The 12,807-nt window shown below is 43.5% G+C and overlaps 1 protein-coding gene across 2 annotated transcripts; it reads left to right on the forward strand.

The window, feature by feature from the left end:
* The first annotated feature begins 10 nt into the window (after nt 1-10).
* Nucleotides 11-12,407, forward strand: ankle1 (ankyrin repeat and LEM domain containing 1). Of its 2 annotated transcripts, none has more exons than XM_047036866.1 (9): nt 11-225; nt 856-1,008; nt 1,158-1,263; nt 1,530-1,653; nt 1,749-4,295; nt 4,490-4,661; nt 5,061-5,223; nt 5,390-5,522; nt 11,459-12,407. In XM_047036866.1, the coding sequence occupies exons 1-9, from the start codon at nt 158-160 to the stop codon at nt 11,629-11,631; spliced, it is 3,639 nt and encodes a 1,212-aa protein (XP_046892822.1). In that variant the 5' UTR covers nt 11-157; the 3' UTR covers nt 11,632-12,407. The 2 variants fall into 2 exon arrangements, with proteins under 2 accessions (XP_046892822.1, XP_046892823.1); XM_047036867.1 differs by having other exon boundaries at nt 5,393-5,522.
* Nucleotides 12,408-12,807: the final 400 nt, after the last annotated feature.

Below are 12,807 nucleotides of genomic sequence, written 5' to 3' on the forward strand. Positions count from 1 at the left end.
ATCAGTGTTCTTGGAGGGAACTTGAACCGTGTTGTTTAGCTTACTAGCTCGTTACTGTTAATGCAATTTGCAAACTGCCATTGAAAGTAAAAGTTAAATAATTATCTAGGTTGCTAGACAAACAAGCACGAACCAGCGGGCATGGGAAACTATAATCATGCATCGAAATAAAAGTAGAGACCTGGCAACTCAACTGTGCAACGCAGTAAACGATGGGGATTCAAGGTAATGTGCACTTCTGCCTGTCTTGCTCTCCATAGACATGTTGCTCTCTACGTAAATTAGCATGGAGCTTTGTTATGTCTTCTGTTATCTCTTAGTCTCTGGTAGTGGTACATTTGACCTCACTCGCACAGCTAGACTAACTATATAGAAGCTAGACACACCTAACAAATGATCCATATGATAGCTAGCTAGCCAATATGCCATTATTCATTCCATGTTATTGATATCGACATTGGCAGACGTTCGATGTTTGTAACTGGCTGTCATCGAGTCGATCAGCCCAAATGATTGCTTACAGCACTCTATTAGAGCTTGCTAGTTGGCGACAAACTAGTGTAGCTATTCAAATATAGAATATGTGTAAGGCCAATAGTTTGTTTACAAAGTAAACTAAGATGTTTATATATACGCCACACAAATACAAATACTTTCTTCTGTGCTTCGACCTAGCTAGACTAGCTGTAGAGCTAAAATTACTTGGCATAATAGTTTACTGATTACTGTACAGCCTAAACATCCCTTTTTCATCCCTTATTGATTAGCCAGTTAGGTGTCATACGTGGTATTTGTACCATCCATTATGGGCCTGTACAATGACATAATTATAATCACGGTAATTCTTCTTGGCAGAGCCGTGCAGATCCTTCTGTCTCAAGGCGCAAACCCCAATAGTATTAACAACAATGGAGTTGCAGCAGTGCATCTAGCAGTCGGCAAAGAGTCTGAGAAAAATACGCGCTGTCTAAAGCTGATTCTGCAGTATGGAGCTGACCCTAATCTCAGGTAAATGACAGACATCACTATAGTGTTAGCTAGAATGTTTTTAATTGTTGTTAAGTTGCTATATATCTAAATCTTTACGACTCCAAAACGGATATGCACATAGCTGGATAGTTACACATGCATCAGACATTGTTCATTGTTTCTTCCAGATCCTCAGATGGGTTGACTCCCCTGCATGTTGCAGCTTTGTGGGGTTGTTATCAAAACCTTAAACTGCTCTTGAAGAATGGAGGAAATCCTCATTTAAAAGATCAGGTACTAGCATAGTTAAAGCATAGCTGTTTTGCCAATTATGCTTAATGCCAATGTGAACCATAATAGTGTCTATGTAAGCACAACAAATAAATGTATCTTTTAACATTTGTACTTTTCTTCTTCAGCACAACCACACCGAATACTAAAAACAATGCAGCATAATCAACAAGGTCCCCAGCTGACCATATAGACAGTTTAACACTCTTTTTATGTAGACAAATATCAACATGGATTGGTTAACCTTTTCTTGTCATTGTTCTTTATAGGAAGGCAACAAACCAGGTGATCTAGCACATCAGCAGGACAACCGCAAGTGTGCCTCACTCCTCCAGGAGTACCAGTCCACTTCTTTAGACACAGAGGAGGAAGACCTGCCTCAGTTCCAGTACTGTAAGACAATTTAAGTCCCCAAGATGCTCCTTTCTGCACCTCAATCGCAAACACACTGGTTTTGTATTTAACTTGACATTTCTCTTGCCCCGCAGCTGTTTATAACGGTGAAGCGGACACGTCCAGCTATGCTGAGACGACGGACGACTGCTCTGTTCAGAGCCTGTCCTTGTTGAGTGACTTTGGGGAGGGCCCGCTAAGTAGCACGCGATGCTCGTTCCTTGACTTGTCTGCCATAAGGAGGCCAAGCTTGAGGGAAGGAGACCTCTCAAGGCCTTCAGATGTCAAGCCTAATGTGGGCCCCAGTAAAACCTGGGACATAGACAGTGAATGGAAAACGGAGGCTCCGTCTATGCTATCGAGTACACGGATGTCCGTGGCTGGGTCCAAAACGACCCTGCCTCGACTGAAGGAGGGCGTTCTTCTCACTGACTACAGCGTAATACCAACTCAAGACGTGGGTTACGTTCAGGTTGGAAACGCTGCCACACCTTTGGAAACCCTCCCTCCCTTTCCACGTGCGAGTCGCAAGAGTGTGAGCTTCAAGGACGTGGACGAGTATTTCCCCGTTTTCAGCTCGGAGTCGCCCAGGGGTCACCATGCTGTCCCAGAGAGTCCCGCTACCAAAGACTGCTCTCTAGACCTTTCAGAGTACTCCGGCTTCCTGAACTCTGACCGCATGGCCACTGTTCTACACCGCCATGGCATCGACGTGACCTCCCCGGATCACGTGTTTGCTTTCTCCAGGGATGCTCATGACTTCACAGCGGAGGACATGGAGAAAACTGTACTGGGACACTTGCTACCCGAGGAAGAGAACGAGGATGAAAAGGGTCATGGACTGGGAGAGGAGGTGAAGGCCGATGAGCGGCCAGCATGTAGCACTGGCACCAGTAGCAGCAGCAGCAGCAGGAGTAGTCAGTACAGCAGTTGTGAAAGTGACTATTACATGAGTGCCCTTGATGCTTCCGTGCATCCGAGATTAGGTGTAATCTGTGAGGACGAGCATGGGATAGTGAAAAGCACAGTTGTTGAAGCCGGCAATGATAATTATAAAACGAATGCTAACCTCCATACTGATGGATTTAGGCAGGGTATTGGCAGTCCAGTTGTTATAACTGAAGCTCCAAAATACCCATCATCCAAAATGACAGGAGCAGATAAGTACCCAGCCATAGATAAACTGACACTGTCTGAAAAAAGATCTCCAACCAAACTGTCGGAGATGAACAGTGGCCCTGAGGGGAAGGTTGCAGGTGCCGTGTCAGGCACTGCTGAGGAAAAGCGTGCAACTCAACCGGTCCAATGCACTCCTGTGGCAGGCGCAGCTGCTGCTGCGTGTGAGGACGAGTTTGACGTCTTCACCCCGAGCCCCTTCGTCACAGGGCGGACCCGATCGAGGCTCAGCCGCTGTTCCCTGAGGACCAGCAGAACTCTGGAGAACTCCACCTTGTCTTTGTTCGAGCAGAGCCTGGTCACGCCCACCAGAACCCGTCGTGACAGGACCAAGTCTCAAAGCAGTGATGGCGTCTTTTGTGACACACCCGGGCGTTGTCCCACTCCTGTCTATCCTGGAAGCAGTGATGGGAGCACTGCTTGGAGCTCTGTGGACCAGGAGACGCAGTCTGGGTCGCTTCCAGACGGCTCGTGCCTGAGCGCGAGCCAAGTCGACACCATTATCATCCCCAAGAGTGCCAGCCAAAGGACTGGTTCATATGGTGTCAGTCAAGCAGACACCCTCAGAATCTCGAACAGTATGTCCGATGCAGTCATCAAACCTCAAGCTTTGGCCGACACAGTTCTTCTGGAGAGAGGTGAAGAAGAAGAAATGTCAACAGACTCAGGAAATCATCACGCAGACCCTTGGCTGGCCCATCTTCGAAAAGAAATCAGGGAAGCTTGTCCATTTCTTACCGACGACACAAGCTCAAGTGACACGGGTATAAAGGAACCCGGCAGAAGTACTGCTCTAGTGGAGCCAGTTGGTGGTCTTAAGAGAGATGAAGAGCCGTCATGGACCACCGAAGACTCCGACTCTCAGCCTGAATCATCCCAGTCCACATCATCCACCTCCCGAACGCTCTCGTCCAGCTCTAGCTACTTCTCCCCAAAGAGGTCAAGGGACGACACCCCCCTGACCCCAGGCACGGGATGCACCCCTCGCTACAGCATGAGCCGACTGTCAGGCCTCCACAAGCCACGGTGCCTGAGCGACCTTTCCTACACCCCGGGGGGTCGACCTCTCATTCAGGACCTGGAGGAACCGGTGGAGTACCTCTACACCGACACCGAGCAGGGTCACGAGCTCATCGAAACCCACGTCCCGCCCACCGCTAATACCTCTCTCAGCTCCAGCGTGAGCAGTGAGGGCGACGAGGACACAGTGCTGTACGATTGGCGCTCGATGCACGGCGGCCTGACCAAAGGGAAGGAGAACCGGAAGCCGGTTGATGAGAAACTTCCCAACACAGAGGGCCTGACCGATCGGGAACTGCGGCGCAGGCTGCTGGAGCTAGGTGAGAGTCCCGGTCCGATTACCAGCAGAACCCGGCCAGTGTACATGCAGAGGCTCCAGCGCATGATACTGGAGCCGAGTCCAATGCCCAAGTTCCAAGCTCAGAATCCGGATCAGCTCCAAACAGGTATTGAACTATCTTACTACACATTGCAGAATATCAGTTCCACCGGTTCCTCTAGAATCTGAATGAGAGGTCGACCCTCAGGGGTGTAGGAAAGATTCAAAGTGTGTTTCTTAGTTCTTAATATTAGTCCATGCTAATAAGATTAGTCCATGCTAATATTATCATTGGATGTCAATCTTGTTCTCCTGCTGTAGTGATGTCGGGCCACAGTCCGGAGCTGTGCCGGGCCTTGCAGACGTTGGAGTTGCCTGATTGCCAGGCCGATGAGCTGGCTCTGTGCCAGCAGTTTGACCAAGCCGATCAGAACAGGAAGTGGAGAGAGGGTGTCATCAAGTCGAGCTTCAACTACCTTCTGCTGGACCCCAGGTCAGATCCTAAGTTTGGTCTATCGTGGTTGTGGGTGCAGCCTAGCTTAGCCCATTAGCTTAGGACCTCAAAGTTCTTTCTTACTCGACACCAAAGTTCAGAAACAAAAGTCTGTAATCTGAAATTCTACAATACTTGAGTTAATTTGAGGGTTGACTGATTTAGTTGACCTTTTTTCATTGTCTGTGGTGAGTTATGTATGCTTTTACTGTGATTCCATAGTCTTATACCAGGTCATTTCATAGTTATGTAAATGCTAAAAGTGCACATCAAGTAAATCAAGCCTATATGTTAGGACCCATGTTTTTATGTACACTCTGCAACAAACCCAAAGCTAAACCGTTGGTAACTTTACAGATATTGATACTCATTTCTCTGTACGGTTGACTTCTCTTACAGAGTAACAAAGAACCTTCCATACCGTAGTCACTCCATGACTCCACTTGAGTGCTTCCAGACGTTTATTGGCTCCATATTCTACATCGGGAAAGGCAAGCGCTCGCGGCCCTACAGCCACCTGTACGAGGCTCTGGAATACTTCCGAGGGGACAAGACCTCCAAGGTTTGACCATGTATCGTCATTGCCTTGTATGTGAAGGAGTATCACTTTAAAAGCAGAGTGGCACTACAGTGCAAAAGCACTGAATCTCTCTCCCTCTGTCTCTCTCACACACACACACACACACACACACACACACACACACACACACACACACACACACGCATAGAAGTTGTGCACGAAGGTGCAGCACATTCTCCAGGTATGGAAGGCCGGTCAGGGGGTCATCTCTCTCCACTGCTTCCAGAACGTCATACCAGTTGAGGCCTACACACGCGAAGCCTGCATGGTGGATGCCATTGGTGAGTCTCTTTCGCTGTCAGATGTTCTTTTATTATGAAAAGAGTCATTTCATTCAAGTCATGAAATGAGTCATTTCATTCAAGTCAGTGAGCCGGTTTTACATGACAAATGTAACCTGCTTTACAAAACACTCCCCAAGACACTCTCTTTAGCAAACAATTAAACCTTTCAAACCATCGTGTTTTGGCATCAAGCCTTCATCAGGGAATCAAGCAGAACTCAGTAACACCTGAGGCCTGTTCCATAAAGCGAGTTTACCGAATAAGCCAGACTTATGTCAGTTAGTCAGACTCATTTCTAGTTCATTCGGTTCCATAAAGCTAGCTCAATGTAGTTCGAACTCGGTTACTATGGCAACTTAGGCTGCAAAACTAGTCTGGTCCGGGGCAGGACGCTAACTGTCAGGCTTAGCGTGACTTGGTGCTTAACCAGACCTTCCTGTAACACTGACCCAACGGGAAAACAATGATTTACCACGGATGATTTACCACGGATATTCTCATTTTCTTATTCTCATTAGTTCAATATGTTCAACATTGATAGAAAATCAAGTTAAATAGCCTCCATAGGCTACAACATTTAGCTTAATGCATTAAACAATGATGAACAATGATTTCATATACGCCACGTTACAGTTTTTCTCCATTGCTTTGGCTCATTTCACGAAACAGAAATTACATTCTCAAAACAACTCATGCAAACCTCCAAACCGCTGGGCACTTGTTCACAACAGATTGACATTTTTCATTCCTTTAATCAAATTGCAATTGTATTAGCACATCCTTGTAAATGACAAGTGCAATTGCCTACAGTTTGCACATATTTCAAATGATTTAGCACATCTTTGAAATGGTTAGGTATAATTGCCTTCAATTAGGCCAGCTATCAATTGAAAATATCTTGCTGGTCTAAACTGACTGTTGTTTCTCAGTCAAGTGGTTGTTTTCTGCAAAACATATTGGCATAATTTCCTTGTGTACATCATCACCTGCACAATAGTTCACTCCACTGTCAAAGTCTTTCAGGCACATAATACCATGAAAAACATAATGGTGTATATACTGTAATATGGATCTCTTGGATCATCTGCTTACTGTCATTGTCAGGTGCAAATAAAACTTTACTAAACAAGGGGACACATGCAATCACACAGTAAGTTTAGTTAGCTGACAGGAGCAATGCAGCAGTATAAATGCTTCCATCAAATATATAGAGCTTGTCCCAGGCCAGCTCGGGGGAAACATCACTGTTTGTGCTGCCATTTCAAAGAATGGTGTAGTCTCCCACATTCCCAGTCTTGACCCATACAATACCCAGACACTCCTGGTGTCCTTGGACCGCCTGCACTCCGATCTTATCCCTTTACATGAGAAGGGTTTGGTAGGGCCTCACTTTCTTAAATTTGTCATTGTGTGGGACAATGTAAGCTTCCACCGTTGCCCACTCATCAGGGTTCACTGTCCATCAAAGAATGCTGATGGTGCTCATATCACCTGACTTCCCATTCCTTAGTCCTATCCAGGAGGTTTTTTCTGCATGGAGGTGGAGGGTTTATGAGCATCGGGCTCAAAACCAGAGGTCCCTGCTCGAGACAATGGATGCTGCTTGTGATGATGTCACAGCAGATCAGTGTAGGGGATTGTTGAGGCACGCACAACGATTCTTCCCCTGTTGCATCGCAAGGGAGAACATCAGATGTGATGTCAATGAAATCTAAGGGCAGACAGACAGGAGCGCGAAGATGAGCAGGAGAGTGAGACTAGTGAAACTCCAGCTTTGCTTTACTTTCTTACTGTATGTGTTTCCTTCTTGCCATGAAATGCACCCTCTGCAACTCTGACTAGGAAGGGGTCACATGCCTGTAAAGTACTGTGGTTACTCATACTAGTCCCCTCAGTGTACAATAGGAATCATTTGATGCTGGGATATACAGAACAGACAATAGAGGAGGTGCATTTCATGCTAGGCTTACTGTAATGCACCCCCTGCTAACTCTGACTAGGAAAGTGTCACTTGCCTGAAACTTACTGTGGTTAATCATACTACTAGTGTAAGTTATACATAATGTTAGTTTTGATGTGCTTATTGTATGAAAGTATATTGTGCTGTACACATTTCCTGTTGCAGTAACCATGATGTATGGCAATTACAGTAACAATTTCCATGGCAGTGTAAGTGCAATATGTGATGTGAAACCTTGTAGGCTACTCTTGAATTACTGAATCTTTTTTCTGTTTGATACACATTTACATTTTACATGTATTCATTTAGCAGACGCTTTTATCCAAAGCGACTTCCAAGGGAGTGCTTTACAAAACTGCATAGGTCAATGATCCTAAACAACGAGATAGCCCCAAAAACATTGTGGTTAGCCAAAACATGAAGCATACATTACAGTATTGTTGCTTGCTTTTCTACAGATACACTCTTGCACTTTTGAGGTTCATGTTGTTTGGCTACATGCTCTTATGGTTCTTCTCTTTGGCACTTACTGTATTTGGGTTTTTCACAATGTATGCTTCATGTTTTGGCTACCCGAAATGTTTGGGGCTATCGCGTTGTTATGATCAGTGACCTATGCACTCTTGTAAAGCTCTCTTGGAAGTCGCCTTGGATAAAAACATCTGCTAAATGAAGAAATGTAAATGTAGATTGAGACGCATTGTATTCTGGAAAGAAAACATCTACTACAGTAACTGTAGCACAGTGCACATGAGGGATATTTCTAAGGTCCACTGCCATACTGACAAGACATCTAAACATTTTGACCTGCAGTGTTTACACAATGCCAACGGGACTTTTCATTTTGGGGGCACTGACTATTTGTATGAGAAAAGGATTTAGTTTCGACTGATAAGTTGTCTGTTTTAGGAAAGAGATGACCCTTTGCAGGTGTTCCATGGTGTTTTGCTGAACCATCTGGGTTATTTTGGCAAATGTATTTAAAGGTTTGAGAATGTCCTCTTTTTTCTCGAGAAATGAGCCAAAGCAATCGAGAAGGAACTTTTCATTTTGGGGGCACTAACTATTTATATGAGAAAATGATTTGGTTTTGACGCATGAGTTAACTGTTTTGGGTGAGATATGACCTTTTGAAGGTGATCTATGTAGTTGTGCTGAACCATATAGGCTATTTTGCTAAATGCATGTGGAGCTTTGAGAATGTCATTTTCTGTTTCAAGAATTGAGCCAAAGCAATGGAAAAAAACTGTAAACGTAGCCTACAGCTGGCCTAGTTTGTGATTTCAAATGTTTAGGCATCAGGCATAGGCCTATCTCAATCTAAAGTATCCGAGTATAATTATCATAGCTACAGTGCCCTCCAAAAGTATTGGAACAGTGAGGCCAATTCCTTTATTTTTGCTGTAGACTGAAAACATTTGGGCTTGACATCAAACGATGAATGTGAAACCAGAGATCAACGTTTCAGCTTTTATTTCCAGGTATTTACATCAGGATCTGATGCACAAATTAGAAAATATCACCTTTTTGTTCGAACCCACCCATTTGTCACGTGAGCAAAAGTATTGGAACATGTGACTGACAGGTGTGTTTTGTTGCCCAGGTGTGTCCTATTACATACATTATTCAATCAATAAATACCACTGAATGTCTACACTCAGGTTCAGATTGGGTAAGATAGGTTTTGTCTATGCAGACTGTATTCAGAGGTGAAAACAACATGAAAACCAGAGCGCTGTCTTTGGGTGAAAAACAAGCAATTGTGAGTCTTAGAGAAGATGGAAAATCAATCAGAGCCATTGCAGAAACATTGGCCATAGCCAGTACAACCATTTGGAATGTCCTGAAGAAGAAGAAAACTACTGGTGTACTAAGTAACAGACGTCGAACAGGTAGACCAAGGAAAACATCAGCAGTTGATGACAGAAACATTGTGAGAGCTGTAAAGAAAGACCCTAAAACAACTGTTAGTGAGATCAGCAACAACCTCCAGATGGCAGGAGTGAAGGTGTCACTATCTACTGTTCGCAGAAGACTTCATGAACAAAAGTACAAGGGCTACACCAGAAGATGCAAACCACTCATTAGCAAGAAGAATAGGAAGGCCAGGCTGGAATTTGCCAAAAAGTACAGAGATGAACCTCAAAAATTCTGGGACAAAGTTTTATGGACTGATGAGACAAAGATTAACTTTTACCAAAGTGATGGAAAGGCTAAAGTTTGGAGAAAGAAAGGAACTGCTCATGATCCCAAACACACAAGCTCATCTGTGAAACACGGTGGAGGTAATGTCATGGCTTGGGCTTGCATGGCTTCTTCTGGGACGGGCTCATTAATCTTCATTGAGGATGTAACACATGATGGCAGCAGCAAAATGAACTCGGAAGTCTACAGAAACATTTTGTCTGCCAATTTAAGGAAAGATGCAACCAAACTGATTGGCAGAGCCTTCATCATGCAGCAAGATAACGACCCAAAACACACTGCCAAAACAACAAAGGAGTTCATCAGGGGCAAGAAATGGAAGGTATTAGACTGGCCAAGTCAATCTCCAGACTTAAACCCTATAGAGCATGCATTTTACCTGCTTAAGAGGAGACTGAAGGGAGGAACCCCACAAAACAAACAACAACTGAAAGAGGCTGCAGTGAAAGCCTGGGAAAGCATCAAAAAGGAAGAATGCAAAAGTTTGGTGACGTCAATGGGTCACAGACTTGCTGCAGTTATTGAAAGCAAAGGATTTGCAACTAAATATTAAGTCTTATTCACTTAAATATGTTTTAAGTATATCTGTTCCAATACTTTTGATCACATGACAAATGGGTGGATTCAAACAAAATGTGATATTTTCTTAGTTGTGCATCAGATCCTGATGTAAATACCTGGAAATAAAAGCTGAAACGTTGATCTCTGGTCTCACGTTCATTATTTGATGTCAAGCCCAAATGTTTTCAGTCTACAGCAAAAATAAAGGAATTCGCCTCACTGTTCCAATACTTTTGGAGGGCACTGTATATAGTTGTTAATAGTAGTCTACAATTGCAAAACAAACCTAAATCCATAGGCTACATCTATATCCTCCATTTTCCCGACACAACCATGTTAAAAAGTTAGGCTACTGGGTAATGTATTGATTAATAGTAGGCTATTTATTTAAAACAATGTAAAAAAAAAAGTATGTTTACATGTGTTTAGAGGGTGTCTGTTTTTTAATCAACAAAGTAAGTAAAGGTCTAAAAAAGGACCTCGACCTACGTAGCCTATCGTTCACGTCAATCATGGCGTGTCATTTTATTTTGATGAAGCGGTGGATGAGGGAGCTGTCACAGTACAAGGCTTAAAGGGAACGTTCTTTCTGGAAGAAGTCACGTGGCCGTGTGCATTGCTTTTGCCGTGGTGGATTGTATGATCCATGTTTTACCTCTCGGGCTGCTTAAGAATAAGGTGCACGCGCTATTAGCTTGACTACTTAAATCTGTCTTGAATTAGTAGGACTGCGTGAGCTGAAATTGGCCTTTATGGAACCGCTTTAGCCCCGCTTGACATGTTAAGCTAATTCAAGTCTGGTTTGGGACTTATTTGAGCGGCCTTTATGGAACAGGCCCCTGGCCCTGTTCTAGTGGTGTGGCCACAACAGTTGGTGTTGGACAACCTAGTAAATAATACAGAAGAAGTGGTTACAAAAAACTATTTTGAAAAAAATAACTTCTAGGTCCTCCTTTTGGCCTGGGTGTTCATTAGCCTGTAGTTTATCAATCCAAGAGTTTCCTTAGTTGTCACCTTTTTGGTTGGAAGATGGAATGTGATCAATGGCAAAGACGTGTCGTGGATGGGTTACTATGTCGTGAATGGGTTACTATGTCGTGGACGGGTTACTATGATGGCAGTCCAGATAGTGTCATGCACCTGCACGTTTGTCTTCGCCCCACTGTTACCAACTATTTCATGACATGGCACTCGACCCACATTCCAGGACTGAAGATGCTGACTAACCAGAAGCGAGGAGACTACTACGGAGTCGTGTCCACCTGGCAGGTGAAGAGGAAGAAGGAGCTGGGGGTGCGTCTGCTCTACCGCGCCATGAACATCTTCCTGGCCGAGGGCGAGAGGCAGCTGAGGCCGGCAGACATCCGCGCTGGACAGTGACCCCCAGTGGAGGGAGAGGGAACTGTGCCAAAGACCCGCTATCGGAGGGACCCTCCACTCAAGCTGCTGCTCAGGGAGAAGGATAGTGGATGTGAAAATACAATGTACTGATGGCTGTCATGATCAAGGTCATACATGTTATCTTAATGTTCATTATCATATGCTTCAAATGGGCTCACTTTTGTTTTACAGGCATCTAGAGTCGATCGAGTATTTGAAGCGTCGTACCGTCCTAGCTTTATTTACTTAGTGAACGTGATTATATTGGAGTTTTTTATACAGAAATTTGAAATGGTATGTTTAAAACTTTTTTCACATTTTATTAAATTGTTAGAAAAAAAATAAAAGCTAGCATAAACTAAAAACAAGCAGATCACTTGATTGCTGTGTTTTAAGTGGCCCCTATGATGTGATTTCATATAATTAAGAACAGTTTCAAAAATAAGCACTCGTCAGACTTATTACACTGGAAGGTTGTCATACTGATCATATACAGGTTTGTGGTAGATCTAGCAAACCTAGGCCTAGAAATAAGTTGATTGAATTTTGGGAGTTTTTATCAAGTGTTTACAGCACATTCTTTAAGGTAATGAAAAGCTCCCAAAATATGAAATCAGTAAATTAGTGTTAGTATAAGTAAATGTCATGGTGATTTTATATGTAGGAACATTATGCATTACTAATATTGTATGTGTATTCTTATGTTTTGTAGAATTGTTTAATTTTTGTAGAATTGTTTTTTTGTAAGATGTTTTTTTTAAATGACTGGAAAGAAATAATGAGTTTTTTTTCTTGTACAATCAAGCACACCACAATGAATGGGATTCAAATGATTCATTACCAATAACGTATTTTGCAACAGCCATCCATGAGGTATTGATATAATTTAACACCCACTAACGTTGTGTCCCCCTTTTCGAATAATGTATCGCCCTCTAGTGGGTAATAAGGGAATACCCAATAATTATGCATCATACGGCTACAACAGTACAAAATCTGTCATTCACACACAAATCATTTGAGGAGATACTATTAAAGGAGCAGAACACGTGAGAATGGTGACATCGCAAAATGTTTGATATCAGTATCATTTATTAACAGAAAAATACATTTTAGAAGTCAGGCACTACTCTGACATGTTTTTTACCTCATTTCTAAGTTAATAGTAGTTTACCC

This window comes from Hypomesus transpacificus, chromosome 16 (assembly GCF_021917145.1).
Source record: "Hypomesus transpacificus isolate Combined female chromosome 16, fHypTra1, whole genome shotgun sequence".
Taxonomy (NCBI): domain Eukaryota; kingdom Metazoa; phylum Chordata; class Actinopteri; order Osmeriformes; family Osmeridae; genus Hypomesus; species Hypomesus transpacificus.

What these genes read in the sequence shown, in the direction of transcription:
- ankle1 (XM_047036866.1), top strand. Translation starts at nt 158, where the DNA reads ATGCATCGAAATAAAAGTAGAGACCTGGCAACTCAACTGTGCAACGCA. An exon ending in TACCTTCTGCTGGACCCCAG is followed by an intron (nt 4,662 to 5,060) that starts GTCAGATCCTAA and finishes CTTCTCTTACAG; the next exon opens with AGTAACAAAGAACCTTCCAT. An exon ending in GAGGGGACAAGACCTCCAAG is followed by an intron (nt 5,224 to 5,389) that starts GTTTGACCATGT and finishes ACACACGCATAG; the next exon opens with AAGTTGTGCACGAAGGTGCA.